The 22,297-nt window shown below is 46.9% G+C and overlaps 1 protein-coding gene across 5 annotated transcripts in view; it reads left to right on the top strand.

Annotated features, from left to right (window-relative positions):
* Positions 1–22,297, top strand: part of LMTK2 (lemur tyrosine kinase 2) — a 174,639-nt gene that overhangs the window by 144,864 nt on the left and 7,478 nt on the right. For all 5 annotated transcript variants that reach the window (XM_033426620.2, XM_049699437.1, XM_033426619.2 and 2 more), the window contains 5 exons: positions 2,204–2,340; positions 9,011–9,095; positions 10,030–10,151; positions 14,389–14,538; positions 15,803–18,764. In XM_033426620.2, coding sequence (XP_033282511.1) covers positions 2,204–2,340; positions 9,011–9,095; positions 10,030–10,151; positions 14,389–14,538; positions 15,803–18,764 — 3,456 coding nt within the window. The remainder of the gene's footprint in view (positions 1–2,203; positions 2,341–9,010; positions 9,096–10,029; positions 10,152–14,388; positions 14,539–15,802; positions 18,765–22,297) is intronic.

The following is a 22,297-nucleotide window of genomic DNA, read 5'->3' as shown; positions in this document are numbered from 1 at the left end:
TGGGGAGTGGCCTGTTGTGGGGAGAAGATAACTTTAGAACAGTGAGTGGTAAGGAATATGCTTTAGGGAACCTTGAAAAATAACTACACCCACTCTGCCGTTCCTGCCTTCATGGCCAAAGTCACTTGGGAAGTACTTGCTGTTTGCCCGAAGCTTCTGTTTGTTTTGAGAAGTGGCCAGATGCAGCACAGCACAGTCCTACTTTTGTGTGAGGGTAGTTTTTTCCTTAGATGGGTATTGCAAGAAAGGGGTTAGACAAATGCATTTAAGTGGTCATTTCACTGGTAATGTAAGTAAACTTCAGCTCTTTGTTTTCATATTTCATTTCCATATGAACTACCTTATGAAAATCCCATCAGCCTGTAGCCTGGTGCTTTTTGCTGGAGTTTTTCTGGGTTAATTTAATTGTCGCCCAAAGCTGGGTTTATTCCCACCACTCCCATGCTGGACAGAGCCTAGCCTGGGTGAAGGTGGGGTTGGCACGGGGAGGGGCATGTATTTTTAAAGGGGAAGAAAAGGTGTCTGTTTCTCCGCTGGAGCAGCTTGTAATTGCTAGGGGAGCAAAAGGGGAAAGCACCACGTTCTCAAAGGAATAGGAGGATGGTGGCGTGGGCGAGCACACACCTTGGTCCTGAGGGGAGCAGCTGCTGCCCTGGCAGAGCAGTTCACTAAGTTTGGGAGACTCCTCCACAGCTGTGTGATTGGCTTGAATTTACTGGACACTCACTCTTATAGAATAATCGATTTGATCTACGTGCTAATTTGGTTCACTCACCAAATAGAGTTTTCTTGGCAAGTTGGTAAACTGTAGAAGTGCAGCCCCACTGTTTGTTAGCTCTGTGGCCTTGGGCAAAGTTCTTAACCTCCCGAAGCCTATTCCACATCTGGAAAGTGTTTTAAATTTTGAGAGTTATTTGAGGGCAGCAGGTGTGGAAACTCCCAGAACAGTGCTTGGCAAACGTTCGAAAGCCCCGGTGGTAACAGTTATTGATATCAACATTATCGTTCATATTAAGATGATGGAAACTGGGAATGAAAACAAATTTAGGTTCTTGGTGTGGACCTAGAAGTTACATTAGAATGTATTTATTATGCAGTGTGGACAAATGCTAGTAAAGGAATATTGTGTTTTAAAGTTTAATTCTGGGAGGCATTTGCTATCTTCAGTAGCAGTTATGAGAAATGTATCAGAATCTTTAATTGGTTGAGAAAAATTTCCTTCCTCTGGAGTCTTTTTTGACTCAGATGTAAAGAAAAGTGAAAGCTGTTGACTTGCTTTCTAAATTTTATTAACTGATTATATAAAGCTTAAACTTGGAATTAAAGCACATCAATAAATACTTAATCATGTGGTAAGCAGAACGTGGAAGATTGCCTCAAAAGTGTATTTCCCAAAAGAGATACACTGTCCCCCAAGACATACAGCCCTAAAATTAAAGTCATGAAACAAAAACAGGATAAGATAGGGGAGTCTTGTGCGAATACATGGGGTACTCGGCATTGAAACATGTGTGCTGGGTGTCTAAATGTGAATTTGCCCATTTTCCTGCCCGTGCTGCTGTCCTTTGAACAGGCTTATTTAAATTAACATCACGAATTTTTCTGGAGTGGCTAGAATGCACTTTCTCGCAGTGGTCTCTGGGCAACACAGGGCCCTGGGGAAGCCGGTGGAGAACTGAAGCAGTTACCGGCGCTGAGAGTACTTTTTCTTCCTCTTCCCCCCGTTTTTCTTTCCTCATCTCCCTCTCTGTTGCTCATGAGTGCTTTGGTGGTGGCCTTTGTGGTGTGATGTTCTCCTGGGATCCCTGAAGGTGGTGTGACTGGCACTTCTTTTACTCTCCATCTCATCTCTTAGTTACCTGGAAATTTCTGTACTTCTGCACTTAAATTGCGCATTATTGCCAATTTATCTTTTTTAACTGTTGTTATCTCTGTGTTTATATAACAAAGGTAAACTAATGTTTAATTTAGAATGATCCTAAAAGGTGAATAGTGTTTTCTCTACCTTTGAAGTAAGTATTTGGTTGGAATTGCTTTTTTGTAATTTCAAACTTGTTCGGGGTGAGCTTATTCTTTATTAAGCTCAAAACGAAATAATTTCCAATAAGTAATCTCAGCCATCTTGGTCAGCTGAGGCGTGTGTGGAGATGCCCGTTTGTTCCCCCGGTCCTCTTTGGAAACTGACCTGGGCTGGTTTCTGCAGGGCGATCTGAAGGCTTACCTGCGCGGCGGCGAGCCCGAGCCGGCGCGGGGGGACGCGCAGACCATGCTGCTGCAGAGGCTGGCGTGCGAGATCGCGGCGGGGCTGGCGGCCATGCACAAGCGGCACTTCCTGCACAGGTGGGTCCCTCTGCTCGCGTGCACCTCCCGCACTGCTGACCCCAAAAGTGTGGGAAGAGGCCCTGCAGGATGCTCAAGGAGGACCGGCTGTAACGTGAACTCTCGATGTATAAACAAGGTGTCCACTCCTGCCCAGTTTCAGAATAAGGGTTGAGCGGGGCTCCATTTAAACCAATTCCCGGGGAACAGAGTGCCTTAATACAGCCTAAGGCCTAGAAATTATTCCCAGAATTTCAAAGAATGCGAAAGAGTGCAGAGGGAACAGTTCCGGTCTTGCATCCTCCTCCTGTCAGCTTCAGGCTCCGGCTCTACCCGCTGGCTTTCACGGCGTGGCCCACCTCCCGTTCCGGAGATGGGAAGAAGGGATCTGAAGGGCTGACATCATCTTCTCATAGAAGGTCACAGCACTGGTCTCCGACCAACGCCACCCAGGCCAGGCTGGGGGTGATCGCGGGTTGTGTGTGAGCAGCACAGTGGTCGGGATAACACGTTTCTGTCCAAGCCTTTCTGTTCCTACTTGAATAGCTGCAGCTCTCTGGAGCGCATCGTATCTTGTTCAGATCGTCAGTGTAATTTCCGTAATTAAAACAACAAAGGGCTTTGAGTGCTGTCTGAGATGATGATTCTGTGAATAGTCTTTTGAGCTCTGATTTATGTTTAAAATTATTTCTCAGGTCTTTGGACAAAACTGGGCAGTGTCTCTTTAGTTGACTTTAAGTCATTTAACTCTTAACAATCCAAAGACCTGAAAAGGAGCACCTGTGTGTACCCACATGGAGGATGTCTATGAAGTATTATATATTTTTTAAAGCAGGTTGCACAGGAATATATTTATGACAACGTTAAAAAAAAAAGCTTCTATTTGTAGAGGTGTGTGTGTGTGTGTTTGTGTGTGTGTGTGTGTGTGTGTGTGTGTGAGAACAGACATGGAAAAATACCTATCAAATTCTCAACATTACTTCAGGGTGGGAAGAAGGAAAATTAACATTTTTCTTACACATCTATCTTGTCTGACTTGCATAGTGAGCAAATCATTCTGATAAAGTGCTTTTTAAGAGACCCAGAAGATCATGAGTTTCTTCAGGCCCAAGGCAGAAACCCTTACACAAAAGTTCAAAATGTAAAGATCTATTTGTTTTATAATGGAGAAGTCTTATATTTTGTTTTTTAACTTCATGACAGGTTAATTCCCAGCATATTTGTATTGTTAATCTTTTGTGAAACACAGATGATTATTACCTAATACTTGGTGTAGGAATTTTTAGATTTTGGAGAATGGAGCATTTAAAAAGAATATCATATCAGAATCAGCAACATAAAGTTATCAAAGACAGCTAGAAATTGTGTTTAAAGCCCAGGTCGGTTTCTACTCTTGTATTTTAAAAATTGGCAAAGATGTCAGAGTAACTGTTATCTTCCTGTGAGTTTCTTTAGGTTAAAGTTTTACTTAATTTAGAATCTTGTGAACTTTAGAACAAATAAAGTTGATAAATTTACTCACGTGGTTTGGATTTAATTCAGGTGCATAAACTCAAGGTAAAGAAAATTCTTGGAACCATTGACAACTGTTTCATTTTATTTTAAAAAGTAGCCATATTTTATGTAAAATTTCCATCTGGGGCAAAATTTTTTGCTTTATTTTTTTGTTGGTAGCACAGCGTAATAGCATCTTTTAAAAATTGAAGTATAATTGATTTACAGCATTGCGTTAGCTTCACATGTACAGCATAGTGACTCAGTTATATATATATATATTTCTTTCAGATTATTTGTCATTATATCAATAGGTTATTATAAGATATTGAATACATAGTGGCATATTTTTAAGTTGGACTTTAGAGTATTTGTTTGCTAACTCAAAGTCGGACTTTCTGTGTTGGTTGAAAATAGAATATCCTACACGTCCAACTGGAAGCTGATCTAGTAAAGCACCCCCAATTAAATTTTATTTTTGCTTATCGTCTAAGAGGAGACGTATGCCTGGGTCTCGGGTAGCCTGTGTTTCTGCAGTCAAACACGTGACATTCGTGAAGGCCGCATAAACAGCAGGAGCTGCCAGTGTGTTACGCTCCACACCATCCTGCCCTGCTGGCCAAGAGCCTGGGACTTCCTGTCCCCAGCCTGTCAGTCTTCCTGAAGGAGCAGCTCCCATGAGAAACCACCAGCTCACTGCAATGAGCTAAGTGCACAGGGCACCCAGCCCGCGGCGTGGGCCTTGTGGTGGCTCACATAGCTGGAGACCTGTGTGACGGTGGCCTTGAGGAGTACCCAGGTGGCAGCTGTGCATGAAAGGACCTCTGTAGGATTTGCCCAGTTTTAAAGTTAAAGTTACTCTCTGCTGAGAAACACCGAGGTGACTAAGTCATCCAGCCCTAAGAGTGTGGGTGTCCAGTGTTACAGGAGCCCAGTGTTCATATAACCCAGCTTACACAGAAGGTACGTGTGAGAGGGTTAGGAAGGACTGCTGTAGACCTGTGGGCTGGCTGTGTTGTGTGTCGGGGAAGAGAAGCATGATGGGGGCTGACTTGATAAGCAGGGGTCCAAACCCTGAGCAGAGTTGCGTCTTTGTGCCATGTCAGAGTCCTCTTGCCTTAATCCTCTACCTGTATCTCTGTGAGCTGCACCCCACCTTCAGGTGGTCAGTGGCAGAGTCTCTTCACAACCCACGTAGGGATTTTTCTTTTTAAACCTTCGTGGCTGCCAACGGCAGGGTGGTGCTGTTAAGTGGCCTCTCCTCAGCTTTACCAGTGTGAGCCACGTTCCTTAATCCTCCTGAGCCTGTTTCTTCTATGAAATGGGGATAATCTTGCCCTGAAGTGTTCTGGTCAAGATTACAGGAGGTAACGTGGGCCAAGCCCTAGAAGAGTATTCTGTAACTTTCGGTTGGTTGTTGCTCTTTTGATCAGGAATTCAGGGTCTCTGGGAGACCCTAAGTGGTAACGTAAGTAGAGGAGAGGATGGTTTGGGAAGTGTCTCCAGCCACACTGGGGCGTTTCCATGAGAGCAGTCCTGGAGATGGGTACACTCTCATTCCAGTGGAAGCAGAGAACAAGTGGTGATGCTTCCTTGTGACTCGGGATGGGAAGCTGTTTAGAACCCCTTTCCTCTGTGAACGCACGCTTCCTGTGTCTGGCGGCTCTGCTCACGCGGCTGGGTCCCACTGACAGCTGAGGCCACCTCGAGCGTGCTGCCAGCCAAGGGGGACGGGGCCAGAGCTTTAGAGCCTTTCAGGGCTGGATCGCTTGGCAGCTTTGCCACTAGACCTGTTTTTCAACTTGAAGGAAGAATATACTGGGTATGTTTGTATTTCCTGACCCAAACCAGCCATTGACGTCAAGAGTTACCTCTGCCATTAAATAGTTACACCTTTGCGTTTTCCTATTCTTTAGCTTGGCGTGTTATTGGCCTTCAGAGAGTGTTTATTTTTACTAATTTTGAATTGAATTATATCATCATTTAGAATCTGGATAACACTTCAGTGTTTTGAAAACATTTCATATTTTAAAAAATTTTATTCTTATAAAAACCGTATGAGTTAACCCTTACAGGTTAGGCCCCCCCTTTTTCTGACAAGGAAAAACGAGGCTCTGATGTGTGAATTGACTTAGCCCGAAGTCACACAGTTCTTAGCGGTGGAGCCAAGACTCGTTCCCAGGTCTCTGACTTTGTCCAGTGCTTTTGCCACTGTACTCTGGTGACGGGATGTTTGGGGTAGAGGGAGGGAGCAGGTTTAGAAGAAATTCTCTCAGTCACACCATTGTTTTCCTCCTCATTACCCCTGGTTTTCAGGTAATGAGAAGCACTTCCTCCTTCTCTGAGAGCAACAGTTGAATTGTGTAAGAGTTTCACAATGTCGTTTATAACGAGAGCCGCAGGTCTTTTGCAGGTATAACTTTTCATCTTTTATCTAAGCTTCTCCTTTCCTGTATCTGAAGACCTGCAGGAAACATGTGTGAGGAGAGAGGCGAGGAGGGAGGCAGCTGGGTGGTCCTGGAGTGGCTCTAGTGGCCTGAGTGGAAGGTGCCAGGGGCTCTGCAGGTGCCCTGCTGGCCTCGCCCTGCTGCCCTGCCACAGATGACACTCATATGCCCCGGCCGGAATGCTGGCACTCAGCTTTTAATTCTGGTCCTAGGACACAGGTGTTGGGGAGGTTGAGAATGATCTGTTGGGGCTTCCCTGGTGGCGCAGTGGTTAAGATCCGCCTGCCAATGCAGGGGACACGGGTTCGAGCCCTGGTCCGGGAGGATCCCACATGCCGCGGAGCCACTAAGCCCGTGTGCCACAACTACTGAGCCTGCGCTCTAGAGCCCGCGAGCCACCCTGCTGAGCCAGTTTGCCATAACTACTGAAGCCCACGCACCTAGAGCCCGTGCCCTGCAACAAGAGAAGCCCCCGCAGTGAGAGGCCCGCGCACGGCAACGAAGAGCAGCCCCGCTCGCCGCAGCTAGAGAAAGCCCGCGCGCAGCGACGCAGCCCCAACGCAGCCAAAGATAAATAAATACATAAATCAATGGAAGGATCTGTTTGCAGGGGCTCCAGAAATTCTGGTTGGAGGTGCTCAGGGCCTCTGCGGCAGGACCCGCAGGGCCGCACAGGTGCAGCTCTTGGTCCAGAGGGTCAGGCTGCCTTAGAGCCTTGTATTCTCCTGCCCACATGTGGCCCCCCTCCATTTCTCCCTTCACTCCAAAAGACAGGGACCACATCTCTCCTTGAGACGGCAAGTTTCTACAGGCACACCTCGTTTTATCACGCTTCGCAGGTGCTGCGGTGTTTTATAAATCAAGGGCCTGTGGCAGCCCTTTGCTGAGCAGGTCTGTCGGCGCATTTTTCCAACAGCGTTTGCTCACTTCCTGTCTCTGTGTCACATTGTGGTAATTCTCGCAATATTTCAGACCTTTTCATTGTTATTATGTTTGTGATGATGATCTGTGATCAGTGATCTTTGATGTTACTTATTATAATTATTTCGGCATTTTTTAAGCAATAAAGTATTTTTTAATTAAGGTTTATACATTGTTTTTTCTTTCTTGGACATAATGCTCTTGCACACTCAGTAGACTACAGTGTAGTGTAAACATCACTTTTCTATGCACTAGGAAAGCAAACAATTCATGTGACTCGTTTTATTGCGAGATATGCTTTATTGCGGTGGTCTGGGACCAAACCCGCAGTATCTCCCACGTGTGCCTGTATACTGTCTATAACAGTAGGGGTGTCCCGAGGTTTTCCCCAGATGCCTCCACAGGCCTGATGTCTTCTGGATGGTGCGCCGTGAAAACACGGCTTGTAAACATAGTGTAAAGAAGAATTGAGCACATCTAACTGGAAATTGAGATCAGCACGTTTATTGAGGAGCAGCTGCACGCACGGCACCGTGCTCTGACTGGTAATAACGGATTGTTGGTGGTGGTTATTGATGGTGAAGGACGGAAATACTGACCCTGGCAGAGTCACTTCAGTTCTCTGTGCCTCAGTTTCCTTTTCTATAAACGGGGAACATAACAGTGCCCACCTCAAAGGCTTGTCGTGAAGATTAAGTGAGTTAATACGTGTCAGGTGCTTAGAGAAACACCTTGTGCAAAGTGCTTGGCTCACATTAGCCATTATTGTACGATTGGATCAGTGTCATTGTACACACCAGGCTGTCACTGAAGTACATCAGCCTTAGCTGTTGCTGTCCTCATTCTCATTATTATTACATTTCAGACATGTGAGCTTTGGAAATGAAAATCATCTAAAATAAGAATTTGATAGTTTTTGGTCTTCTACAGTCATATAAAGACAAACGTTTTAAATTTTGGACTATAGCAATCCAGCTTCTGATTACTTTTATTTGTGATTTAAAACTATAGATTAGGTATCCAATTCTATTTTAATTTAGTGGCTTTTTAATTCATGTGCCAATTGATAATTAAAAAGATTCTAAGGGGTAAAGGTGAAATCCAAAAAATGTAATCTGCTATTTTTATGGGAAGTTCCTTTAGAAAAAATAGTTTTTATTTTGCAAATTAGGTGTTTTTGAAAATGAACTTGTTCTTAAATAAACTATGTAAGTAAGTTGTTTTAAGTGAGTCTCGAAAATACGCTCTTTGCCTCCCTCTTGGGGAGGTGGGTGGAGTTCGGAAGAAAGGAGAGTGACTTGGAAAGGGTCTCCTTATAACGCTTGCACAGCTTTGAAAAAGGAGCTAAAAACCAAACATTTTTAATAATGTAGATTATTTTCGGGTGCTTGAAGTTGTAACTTTATTCTTCTTTACTTACATTAAAGAGACTACTACTAGACTACTACTCAGGTAATGCAAGTTATTTTAAAAACTTCAGACAATTTAGCCAATTTAGAATTCTTTCTTGGTAACTCTAAAAAATACTAGGAAATGAGCCATAAATCTGGTATTAATGCAGAACAAGGTATGGATATGGTCAGTATTTAACCTTAGCAGTCAGAGTGATGTACAAAAAAATCTGATCATCTCCATTCTTTAAGTAATTAGGAATATGGTATTAATCTTTATCTGTGAAAAAGGATTTTAAAACACGAATTATTAAGCAGGGAGCTCAGTACACTAACTGATTACTCAAGAAAGCCTTTAGCCGTAGCAATTTCATGTCACATCATCCTGGGTGTTGATTCTCCTTGTTCTCGTGTTCACTTCACTCTTTCTGTTTTCAGTGATTTAGCCCTGCGGAACTGTTTTCTTACCTCGGACTTAAATGTGAAAGTGGGAGATTATGGAATAGGATTCAGCAGGTACAAGGTAAGCCAAAGGTTTAAGGGTCCTCTCCTTGACCTAATTTAATTTCATGCTCATGAAGTGGTCATATCACGAAATGCCATGCCTTTTTGGAAAGTGGGGTAAATTATTGCTACCTGTATAATAAAATACACGTCATATAAATATTTCTCTGTTACATGTTCAGTAAAATTTCAGCTCAAATTCGGTAAGCTTGGGATTTGGATTTTTAAACTCTGTTATAATTATATCCCCAAAGAAAATAAATGAAGTATTTGAGATTTTTATTCGTGTGTGTTTGTGTAGCCCAGCTGAGTGAGGTGCCATAATGTGGGGCAAAAAAAACATCACGCAAATGTAAGGCAGTTCTTTGTCCACATGGTAGCTCTAGCGTCTTGAGCGCCTGCTGTATACCACCCAGGCACTATGAAGTACTTGCCTGCATGAGCTCATTTAATCCTCACTGTAAAGGGAGGTAGGTGTGTCTTCCTGATCTTAACGGATCAGGAAGACGGCTCAGTATGTTTGTTGCTTGCCCAGAGTCACAGAGCTGGTAAGTGGTTGAACGTGGACTCAGCCGGTCTGTCTGATCGGAAAGCCTGCGCTCTTACTCATTAACCGCCCCACTCCCCTGTTCAGGGATACGGCCCAGCATATTTTACAAGATGTTTTGCTCAGAGTCTGTGTTCTGTGCATCAGACACGGCGTACCTTCCTTTTCCAGGAAGGATGACTGAGCAAACGTTCATGGCTCAGAGACCAGCTCATGAGGCCCAGGAGGCTTCAGGGAAACCCTCACCCACCTTCTGCCCAGAAAGTCGGTCTCGTGCCGCCTTCTTTTTCTGACATGTTTTTTGGGGGTGGAGTTTGTGTTTTCTGAGAATGACCTGGAATTAAATCATTGAGCTCACTAAAAGTGTTATAAAATTCAAAATTCTGTATGCTTCCTAACAAAACAGGAGGATTATATTGAAACAGATGATAAAAAATTTTTCCCTCTGCGATGGACTGCTCCAGAATTAGTAACCAGCTTTCAAGACAGACTACTAACTGCAGATCAAACTAAGTATAGTAATATCTGGTATGTATTGATTTATCATTCTGTTAGGCTTTTGTTGTTAGCAAAGTCCTGACTTCTTTCTTCTCAAGTACTTTCTTAAGGGAAAGTAATTGAATAAGACGGAGGAACACTAGAGTGCCTGATGGTGTGAAAAAAAAAAACAATTTATTGACATCATAGCAATTATCACAGTTGCCATGATGCTGTTAACTTTTCTCTTACCCATTTGACAGTAATAATCTCCGTAAAAGCAGGAACCAAGGCTATTTTCTTTGCCTACCACAAGGCCTGGCTTATAATAGATGTTTAGTAAATATTTGTTGAAGTGAATGAAGAAACAGAAAGGTTTGGACCATTATGTAATACTGAGATGTATGTCAGTTTAATGGAAGTTGAAAAAATGTACCTGAGTCTTTAGCAATTTCTATTACAGCTTCCTTAATTTACGTCTACACTTTTTTGTGTTATTGTCCTGCTTTTTCTACTTTCTTTTTCTCTTCTTGCCTTCTTTTGATTTTTTTTAAACTGTTTTTTCCTCTTAGCTTGGGAGCTGTATACTCTATTCCTATACTTTTATTGGTTACCCTAGAAATTATAACGTGTATACTTCACTTAACTTAGTCTAACAGTAGTTCTCATCTTGGCCCTGTTTCTGAGCCATACAAGGACCCCAGGCTACTTTAACGTACTTTAACTTGGTTTAGTTTTACTCTACACACACACATGCAATTATATGTCATTATTGTTGGGTATGATTTTTTTCTTTTAACCCCACAAGACATTACTATTTTTTTTTAGCATCAGTGTTTGTTTAGGTTTATCCACGTAATCAAATCACTTTGCTGTTTTGTTTGTTTTTTTTTTTTTAAATCTCAGACCTTCCATCTGGGATCAGTCTCCTTTTGTCTGAAGTATGTCCTTCAGAATTTCCTTTAGTGAGGTTCGACTGGTAATAGATTCTCAGGTCTTTCTCCGTAGGTCTGAGTGTACCTTTACTTCGTCCTCGTTCTTGAAGTATATTTTTACTTGATGACAGTTATCTTCTCTCAGCATATTGAAGATCTCACTCCACTGGCTTCTGGCTTCCATTGTTGCTCTTGAGAAGTCAGCTGTAAATCTCCCTAAGCTCTTTGGAGGTGACGTGACGTTTTCCTCTCTGGCTGCTTTTAAGCTCTCCTCTTTGTCTTTTGGTTTTTGTAGCTTCACTATAATGTGTATCGGTGTGGATTTGTTTGTTTTTCTGCTTGGGATTTTTTTGGCTTTTCATATCTTAGGTTGGTGTTCACAGCCCTTATTTACCCTTCAAATACTGCCTTTGCCCCGTTTTTTCTCCTTTTGGAAGTCTGATTAGATATGTGTTAGACCTTCTTGCTCTGTCTTCTGTCTCTTATCCTCTCTTTTATATATTCCATCTCTTTGACTCTCTGTGCCACACTCTAGATAATTTTTCAGACCTGTGCTCTAGCCAGTAATTCTCTCTCTTTTTAAAATTCTCTCTTCAGCTGTGTCTATTCTTCTGTTAAATCTCTCTGTTGAATTCTGTAGTTCAGATATTGGCTTTTTGGTTTTAGGAGGTCTATTTGATTATGATCCACATCAGATAATTCCAGTATCTGAAGTCTTTGTGGATTTGATCTTGCTGGCTCTTGATGGTGGTTTGTTTCCTTGGGGACTTTTTTATGGTGAGGATCTTGGAAACCTAGAATTGAGAAACATTTCTCCAGAGAGGGTCCACATTTGCTTTTGTCAGGTACTTGGGTGTCCCGTCCTGTAAGGGACTGCTCTAATCCAGGGCTTTATGTATCCAGCTCAGGATCTTTTAGAGCACTCAGATGGTGTGAGTTTGGGCTGTAAGTCCAGGTAAGGGCCAGCTCTGTGGTTACAGCTTCTTTGGGACTACACTCCCCGCCAACACACACACACGTTACTCACGCTCCCACACGTCCACTAATTCACAGGACCTCAGTGCCAAGGCAGCTTGCCTTCCAGGCCACTGAGAAGGGCAGGGGGCAGGTTTATTCCCACTGTGAGGAGGTCTCTGTGAGACCCCTTACCTTGTGCAGGCCCAGGGCTTTGGCCTGTCCACCGCCACCATCACCCCCACTTAGCCTGGTACACCACAGATACAGAAGCGCAAGTTCTGTGCTTCAGCAGATGCTGCAGTCAAAGGTGGTTTTAGTGTTCTGCTTAGTTCACTAAGCTCTAGATTTTGTCCAGGTAATTCCCTGCTATCTTATCTGCTGTTTGTTGTGTTTAAGAAGTTGCTTTTCACGCTTCATTCATATTTTTACTATTCTTGCAGGGTGATTGGCCTGAAAACTTCCCAGAGACAGTTTCCCTTGTTTCTGACGGGTTGAGCAGCCTCTGGTGGCAGGGCTGGCAGTGGCGCCAGCTTCCATGAGAGGCAGGGACCAAACTGCCCTGTGCCAGGGGTGAATGAGAGGGTCCTCTCTCAGTGAGTTTGGTGGAAGAGGGGATAAGAGCTACAGGATATTTTTCTTCCCAGAAGAAAGAGGCTTGCTGGTCCTCAGGGAGACACAGGCCAGTGCGAGGCAAAGAGCTGGAGAGAAGGGAATGCTGGCGGTGGCCAATGGCACTTGTCCCCGAGGAGACTGGGCGGGGAAGACTAGGGAATAGAGAGCTGCAGGGCAGGGTGGGCACATGTCTCCTCTTTCTATGTGGCCTGTGCCAGGAGAAAGGGATGCTCAAGGAAGATGCTAGGAGTCGGGGGAGTGGGGAGTTGAGAAGAAAATCCATGCTTCACGGTCTCTGAAGAACTGGGGAGGGGATTGGTTTGGGAACAGGCCTTGCTGGGAGAGAGAAAGGTAGTTACATCGGGGATTTGGAGAAAATAAGGCAGGTAGAGGTCACACCAGGCCCAGGGTCAAACCAGGCTTCATGCTGATAACACTCATTTTGCCCCTAATCATAGGCCACCTTTGTGGTCTTTAGCATTTCATGTAAACTTCTTATTTTCCTCGGTCAAATAAACTGTTAATTCCCTAAAGTCGTTGACAGTGTCTTAAACTTCTTTGTATCCAAAACAGCCCTCTGCCCCTAGCAGTTCTGTGCCAGGGAAACTTCTCCCGTCTTGAATTGGATTGGGAGACTTGGGTCCTTTCCTTTCCTTTGGTTGAAATGCCCTCTCCACTTAGATACTGAATATGTTGATTTTTCTCACTGATTTGTGAGATTAGTGTAAGAGAGTTTAACTCATACGTTATATTGTACTCTACCACGTCAAATAGTCAACTTATTTACTCAAGTACGGCTCATTATTCACACAAGCATTCTGGTGGGTATAGTCACGGAAACCATCAATAGCCAAACCTGGCTGGACGTCAGAACCATGAGGGAGCTTTTAAAGATGCAGCCACACCTGCACCCACCAACGAAGAGTCCTCGGGGTGGGTGGGGCGGGGAGGGTCCTAAGTACCAGCATCCGGTCAGCCAGGTTTGGAAGCCGTTACAGAAAATAGACTGTAATATGCGGCAGAAGTGGAGGTGGTGGGAACGAACGCAGGGATCACACAGAGGAAGTGGAGAGGAAGTGTCCCTCTGGCTTCAGCCACAGAGGCCGTTTCCATGGGGACAGCACTGGGCGCGCGGGCGAGTGGGCCGGGTACTGCGAAGGTTGGCCCTGCCCGTGGTGACGGCTGTGCACCTGGTGGTGGTGAGGGGCTCGGGCATGTGGCCGCTTCTGGCAGAGTAGTGGGGGGCGTCCTTCCGAAGAGCAGAAAGCCCCAGATACTCAGGAATAGCTACAGCAAGAAATACACGGGGCGAACAGGGAAGGGTTGTTCGTGTCAAGATTTCCGACGTTTACTGCTGTCGTGAATGGGATGTTTTTTCCCCACCAAAAATCTCAGAATTCAGTGTATTTACCTTGTATCTAGCTGTGTTGCTGAACTCTTAAAAGTCATCGTGATGATCTTTCTAATTTCTTGAGTTTTAAGGTTGACGGTCATATTCGCTTCTCCGTGTAATCATGCCTCTTAGCTCCATCTCATGTTTTTTTTGCATTGGCCAAAATTCCTAAAGTAATATATTCCGTTAGTAACTCTGAGGAGGTATTCTTGTGGTCCTCATTTTAATGGAAATGCCTGCTTTTAAAATCACGTTAAAGAGCGATCTTCAGTAACCGTGTCAGTAGACACCTTGTGCTTGAAATTACTAGTGACTGTACAAGTAAAAATGTAGGTGTTAAAACTTCGACATCCGAAGAGGGAAAGAAATAACCGTGTTCTTTTTTCTGCAGGTCCCTGGGTGTGACACTTTGGGAGCTTTTTGAGAATGCCACTCAGCCTTATTCCAACCTTTCCAACTTAGAGGTTCTCAACCAGGTCATTCGAGAGAGAGACACAAAACTCCCAAAGCCCCAGCTGGAGCAGCCTTACTCTGACAGATGGTGGGTAACTTCACGTCACGTTCTTTTCAGAAGATAAGGAAATCCTGTCTGCATGGGTCTTAGTTATGTATTCTCTAATTTTGAACAGTAAATGTTATGAAAAGCAATCGTTTGTATATTATTCATGACTGATTTTAGAATTAACATCCATTTTTTTAATGTAATGCTATTTTTAAAAAATGTGTAGAACAAGCAGGAATTAATGTATTACATGCAATAAGAAAAATGTTAAGTCTGAACTAATTAGGAAAGTCAATTCTAAGGGAGTTTCCTGTTGTGGAATTATTTTTAAATGAGGCTGTTTGTTTAAGTGATAACCCGACGTGCGAGAAGAGAGACGGGTGGCATAGACACGATCATATTTAAATTGGCACATGAGGCTCATTTGCATAATGTATGTTGACATTTGCAAAACAAATTTACTTCTTATGATGCTCCAGACCAGTTCTTACTCGGTTTCCAATTAGGATCGGGCTCACCTGTGTCAAGGCCTCTGTCTGCGTCACCCTGTGCCCGGCTGATGTTGCCCCTGGAGCTCGGTGCCCCTCCGTGTGGGCGTTGCTCAGCCCCCCTACTTGCTAGAACTAACTCACCCAGAATAACTGGACATTCACGCTGTTAACTTAATACCATGACATCGTCTTTGTCTTCCCTTCCACTCGCGGCAACAGTTTAAGATGCTGGCCGCATTCAGCCAGCAACTTCGAGGACCAGCTCCTGGTTGCCGCCGTCTCTGGGCTTCTTTCTCTACTCTTTCCCTCCACCCTCAGCTCCTTTCATGACCCGAGGAAACCATGTGCTGCAGGAGATCATGGTGTCACTTTTTACTGGGGGAATAATTAGAGATTAGTCACAACAGCACCTGTCTGTGTGAATTCTTGCAAAATAAAGTGAGTAAATCTCAGAACATTAGGTACATGCATCCTTTACTAAGCAGAATACCTATGGCAGTTGTGTTAAGAGGAGAGCGTTTTAGAACTGGTTCTAAATTCGGTGGCTAAGTCTCTGGAAAACGCCAGAAGAACAGATGACAAAGCAAAAGAATTGCAGTGACACTGTGCAGTGTCCTGAGGACACAGAAATCTGTCTCCATTTTCCCTTTCACGCTGATATCACCGTGAGCTGAACCCCTTCAGGTGGTCGGCAGTGATTAAAGTGTCGAGGCTTCTGGGGTGTTGAGTTGGCCCAGGGGTCCTTGTGAGGTCTTTCCTTATTTTAAAACAATTTATCATCTGTCCGCTAATCACCTGTCTGTGTCGCTCAGGTATGAAGTCTTACAGTTCTGCTGGCTGTCACCAGACAAGAGGCCGGCGGCCGAGGATGTGCACAGACTGCTCACCTACCTGCGGATGCAAAGCCAGAGGGACCCGGAAGTCGACTTTGAGCAGCAGTGGAACGCACTCAAGCCAAACACAAACAGCAGAGATGCTGCAAGTAACGCCGCCTTCCCCATCCTCGACCACTTCGCCAGGGACCGGCTCGGTCGTGAGATGGAGGAGGTCCTCACCGTGACCGAAACCAGCCAGGGCCTGAGCTTCGAGTACGTCTGGGAGGCGGCCAAGCACGACCCCTTCGAGGAGCGCAGCCGGGGCCCCCCGGACGAAGCCGTGTCCTACACCGGCATCTTCTTTGCCACCGAAGCGTTTGAGAGTCCGCTCTCAGATCCCGGGCCCGGGAAGCAAGATGACAGTGGCCAGGACGTCCCTCTGCGGGCCCCCGGAGTAGTGCCCGTCTTTGATGCCCACAACCTTTCCGTCGGAAGCGACTATTACATCCAATTAGAAGAAAAAAGCGGTAGCAACTTGGAGCTGGATTACCCACCTGCACTGCTCACAACGGAAATGGATAATCCAGAAAGGGTCGGTGACACAGCATCCCAGCCTCTGACCCTCAGGAATGTCGAATTAGAGGAGTCCAGTACAGATGAGGATTTCTTCCAGAACACTACAGACCCCAAGGATGCCAGGGTACCCGAGGATGTGCATGTTACCAAGGGCCCCGAGAGCCCTTTCGACAGTATATTTAATGATCTTGACAAATCAGAGGCTTTGCCCAGTCACCAAAAAATATTTGACTTAATGGAACTAAATGGAGTCCAAGCTGACTTTAAGCCGACCACCTTAAGCTCCAGTTTGGATGACCCCAGAGAGTCGGTAATCATGCACCACTTGAAGAAAGAAAAGCCCCGTAAGCTTTTTGACTGCGAGCCTCTTTGCTCATCAGAAAACCTCGTGCACCAAGATGGTTTCGATCAGTTGGATGATGAAGAATTGTCAGAAAACTTTTTATTTCTTCAAGAGAAGAACTTACTGAAAGACTCCTTGTCCAGCAAAGAACATATAAATGATCTTCAAACAGAACTTAGAAATGCTGGTTTTCCTGAAACCATATTAGAAAGTCCGAGTAGAAACTCTCTAGATGCTGAGTTTAAGTTTGCTGAAAATAAACCAGGCTCTTCTTTGCTGCAGGAAAACGTCAGCACGCAGGGCAGAGGCCCGGGCGTGGCGCCCAAGGACGGCACTTGGGACGCGGCCTCGCCACCTTGCCCGAAGGCGCAGGTACCTCCTACCTCGCTCAAAACAGAGGGGCCGCCTCACGATGTCGCTCCAGGTGTGCCCCTGAAGCAGGACGGAGCTAAGCCCACGTGTTTGGATGTCGGTGTCCGTGAAGACGGTGTCTGCCGAGAGGTAAACCCAGACTCCACGCCCGCCCCGGTGGACACACCTCCCACCGGCGACAGGTCCCGAGACCTGACTCCCCAGAGGGAGGGGGCCTTGAGACTGACCCAGAGCGACTCAGGCCTTGTCCACAGCACTTTGGCCAGTAAGGTGAGTATAGGGAACAGCCTTCCAGAACTGAGGCAGAGCTTACAAAGTCAACCACCTTTGGAAGACCACTGCCGTCGAGGCCTGCCCGAGAGGGCCTTAGAGGCCGCGGATGCTCTGAGTCAGCTGGGCTGTAAAGATGCTGCTGCAGAGGAGCGGGGCTTGGTGTCTGCCCTCTCCTTGGACTCTGCCAGTCAGGACAGCCTTCTAGAGGACAGCTTGTCGACACCCATCCCGACTTCGGAGCAGTCCGTGGAGACCCCAGGCTCCCTGGACTCGGTGGATGTCCGTGAGGTTTTACTGGGCTCCTTAGGCCCTCACACGCCACAGAGACTCTTGCCCCCCGATAAGCCTGCGGACAGTGGCTACGAGACGGAGAACCTGGAGTCCCCCGAGTGGACGCTGCACCCGGCCCCCGACGGCGCCATAGCCCCCGACGCAGGCTCGGCGGGCGACGGCGTTCGCGGGGGGCCACCTCCCAACCCCGTCATCGTCGTCTCAGACGCAGCCGATGGCCACAGGGGTGCAGAGGTCACCTTTCAGACTTCTGCCCCTGGCTGCCAGGGCTCGTACCGAGACTCCGCCTACTTCTCAGACAATGACTCTGAGCCCGATAAGAAGTCGGAGGGGGTCCCGGGAGCCTCGGCATCGGCCTTGGGAGCAGACCAGCCCCTGCCTGAGCCAGGCACCCCTGAGCAGAGTCCCAGCCCCCCGGACGGCTGCCTGGAAACCAGCAGCAGCCAGCCTGGCCAAAGGTGTCCCCCTGCTCGGCAGAGCGCCAGTCACCTGGAGTCGAGAGAAGCGGCAGAACCAGCACCCGCTGGCGCTTCCGGGCAGATGCATCCCCCCGATGACGGTGAGGCCGGCAGCCCCTCAAGTCTGCTGAACTCGGAGCTCAGCAGCGGGGATGACCTCGAGGCCCAGGAGGAGCCCCCCTGCATGCTGGCTTCCACCGGAACCAACACCAACGAACTCCTGGCGTTTGCAGATGCCCCCCTCTGCTCTGGCGGCCCAGCAGCCCCGATGGCGGAGAAGGCCTTGCGCGGCCACTCCGAGGGCCCCAAGCTGAAGGAGCCAGACGTCGAAGGGAAGTACCTGGGGAAACTCGGCGTGCCAGGGGTGCTCGACCTCACCGAGGACGGAATCGACGCGGACGAGGAGGACGAGAACAGCGACGACTCGGACGAGGACCTCCGGGCCTTCACCCTGCACAGCCTCAGCTCCGAGTCGGAGGACGAGGCGGAGCACATAGTGCCTGTGGTCCTCAGCCGTGAGGACGGCCGCCACCTGCGGAGCCTGCTGAAGCCCTCAGCCTCCGCGGACCAGCCGCCCGACGACTGGAAGAAAGAGAAGAAGGCGGTGACGTTTTTCGATGACGTCACAGTCTATCTCTTTGACCAGGTATCTGTTGTCTGTCACCTCCAGGTTGTCCTGCTAGAGAATTCCAGAACGTGTTAGGGGAACGAGCGTGCTTATTTTTTCTGATTGCCGTTTCGAGGCCACGGATTGTTTTGTGATACCTCAGGAAAAGGAATTTGGGGTTGGCTACAGTGTCAGTTCCAAGAACACGCAGAAATGGGGTTTGCACAGGGAACTCCTGTTACATTACAGGAAGAAGATCTGCATGCCCTTCCTGGGTGTCCTGGCAGAGTCCTGCTGAAGTCGCTAACCCTTTCCAGACCAGATTTTTATACTCTGACAGTCGGCAGTAATGCCCAGCGTGCAGGTGCTGCTTGAACTGTCCGAGGCTCACGTGTAGCCCTGGAGACACCGACCAGCGGCCCTGCCTGTGGAGTGGGGACGGGGACGGGGCAGCAGGACAGAGTGTGTGGCCCTGCCCTCCTCCCTGCGGTTGCGCAGGCTGCCTGCTGTCGCCACTCGGGGGGCCAGCCTTCGGCCTCTTTAAAAATGAGGCAGCCTACAATTCAAGCTTTTTTTTTTTTTTTTTTTAAATGTTCTTTGTTGACTAGTCTTCGTAGCCCTTGAATTTGCTTCTTGAATCCGCTGGATTGTAAGTGAAGCGCCCGTTCTAGAAGGCGTGGGAGTCCTTGTTGGTTTCTTCTTGGACCTGCTTGCCCTCCCTTTGTGTTTAGTCCTTGGAACCGAGACCTTGGTACCTCAGCCTCTCGTTCAGCATTGGGCCTCTTGGGCCCCACACTTGAGGCTCTGCCCACACCCATGGGGGTCCTGGGTGCCGCCCCGCCTCTTCCCTGGGAGCTGGGTCTGCTTTCAGTTGCTCGTTACTTTACGCGTTGTCGCTTCTGTGTGTTCTCTTTCTACGGTGTCGCTCAAAAAAATTTGACCTGTGGCGTGTGGGGCAGGGAGGGTAGAGGTAGTTAAGTGTTTGGGAAAAGAAAAAGTAGATTCCCGGCCCCAACCTCAGTTCACCAGATCTGTGAGAGGGGCCGGGAGGCTTATACACATCCCAGCTTCAGAACCTGAGGGCTCAGGGAGCCTAGGAAACTGGTTTGCCATTTTTTTTACTGAGAGTGGAAGAGAGGAGGGATCACCTGGCCCCAGATTTTGTGTTTAGTTATCAGTCGTTCGAATTCACGTATCCCTTTCTTCACCTTCTCTGTGAACTTGAATTGTACCGAGACTTCACCACAGAGCAGACGATCTGTAGGTGGGATAGAAAGAGTTACAAAGTGTGTGCCGTGAGCAGTGGTGGGTGAGGGCTGGGGAAGATGTCTGGGGGTCTAGTTGCAGCAGAGGGATGAACTCAGCTCCCGTGGAAGCCCCCGCCTGGGCTACAGAAGGGCTGCACTCGTGTGACGACTTTGGTGGGGGGTGATGTTCTGGTGGCTTCAGAAGACAGGGCAGGATGGCATGAGATCGAGATTCAAGGCATGAGAACGAAGGTACAGAAATCAAGTGTAAGACATGCTTAGTAGACGTGAGATTTGAGAGGCTTAGTGTCGTAGAGAAAGTTGGGAAGTGGGTGAAGTCCTGAAAGTCTTCCTGTCGGTGGTCTCTAGTTAGTTTTCTCGTGCGCTCCACGCAGTGTCCTTGGAGTGGCAGCCCCCCGCTGGCTCAGGCTGAGGGCTGCTGGATTTTCTCCCGCTCTTACTGTGAGGTAGCTTCGGTACCTTAGCTCCAGAGTTTTAACTGCGCGCGCCTGGGCTTCGGCAGTTCTGTGTCTTGCTTACTTCACTGTTGGCTCAGCAGATGCTTGGCGAACACTTACTGCATGTGAAGCAACTTGCTCGTGAAATCACGGCACAGTGAGTGAGCGGTCTGGGTGCCGGCACTTCACGCTCAGGGTCTCCTTAGCCTCCCCACACATCGGTGGTCTCCCATGTGCCTCTCGTGGGCCCTAAGTGAGCCAGGCGGGGTGTTTAACCCTCAGCTCTCACACTGCCCCTTCCGGACGCACAGTGTTCTCAAGGCCAGAACGGTGGACAGTGATGCTTGCTTACAATTAACGGGACGTGTGGCTGCCCTCCAGCCCGTCACAGGGCAGATGAGCTCTGAGCTCAGGCCCATGCGTCGCAGCGCTGGTCATTGTAACGACGGGGCCGGGGCTCGGCAGTGTGGCCTTGGAGCCGTGTAGAGCCACGCTCGGGACACCTGCGTCGTAGTCTTACAGCCAGGAGCCCCCAGAGATGTGAGGTGGACTGCCTGTCCTGGGGCACATGGGGAGCCTGGGGGCCTGTGTGCTGCTTTTCTATATTCACAAAAATATTCTACTGGGATTTTGATGGGAGTTGCATAAAATCCATAGATCAGTTTGGGGGAGAATTGACATTTTTACTATGTTGAGGCTTTCAACTCATGAGCACAGTACGTCTCTCCATTTATTCAGTTCTTCTTAGTGTTTTGTAGTTTTCAGCAGACAGATCCTCTGCGTGTTTTGTTAGATTTATACCTAAGTATTTCATTTCTTGGGGAGCTAATTTGAAAGGTAATTTTAAAATTTTGGTTTCCATTTGCTCCTTGCCAGTATATAGAAACGTGATTGACTTTTTTCTAAATTAATTAATTATTTTTTTATTTTTGGCTGTGTTGGGTCTTCATTGCTGCATGCGGGCTTTCTCTAGTTGCGGTGAGCAGGGGCTACTCTTAGATGCGGTGTGCAGTTTTCTCATTGTGGTGGCTTCTCTTGTTGCAGAGCACGGGTTCTAGGCACACGGGCTTCAGTAGTTGTGGCTTGCGGGCTCTAGAGTGCAGGCTCAGTAGTTGTGGCACACGGGCCTAGTTGTTCCGCGGCATGTGGGATCTTCCCAGACCAGGGCTCGAACCTGTGTCCCCCGCATTGGCAGGCGGATTCTTAACCACTGAGCCACCAGGGAAGTCCCTCAACACATTTTCTGATTTTCCTTGAGACTTTTCCTTTGACCCACAGATTATTTATAAAAAATATTGTTTAATTTCCAAGGGTTGGAGATTTTTTTTTTTACCTTTCTGCTACTGATTTCTAGTGTAATTCCATTTTGGTCAGAGAACATATTTTGTAGGGTTTCAACTCCTTTAAATGTGTTGTTTTGCTGTAGAGCCAGGATATGGTCTATCTTGGTGAATGTTCCATGGGCACCTGAAAGAGTGTGTATTTTGTTTCTGGTGGGTGGATTGCTCTATAAGTGTCAGATGCAGTTGGTTGTTCATTTCTTCTGTATTGTTGCTGATTTTTCTGTCTACTTGTTCTGTCTATTACTGAGAGAGAAGTGTTGAAGTCTCTGGCTATAATTATGGATTTGTCTGTTTCTCTTTTCATTTCTGTCAGTTTTTGCTTTATCTGTTCTGTAGTTCTGTTAGTTTCATACACATTTAAGATTATTATATCTTCTCGGTGAATTGACTTTTTGTCATTATATGATGTCATTCTTTATTCCTTTCTCTGATATTCATAAAGCTACTGTGGCTTTCTTTTGAGTAGTATTTGTATGATGTCTCTTTTTTCATCCTTATACGTACCTGCATCCCTGTACTTGATA

Source organism: Orcinus orca, chromosome 16 (assembly GCF_937001465.1).
Source record: "Orcinus orca chromosome 16, mOrcOrc1.1, whole genome shotgun sequence".
NCBI lineage: Eukaryota > Metazoa > Chordata > Mammalia > Artiodactyla > Delphinidae > Orcinus > Orcinus orca.
Note: the sequence above shows the minus strand (reverse complement) of the source record. Positions and strands in the feature narration are given on the sequence as shown.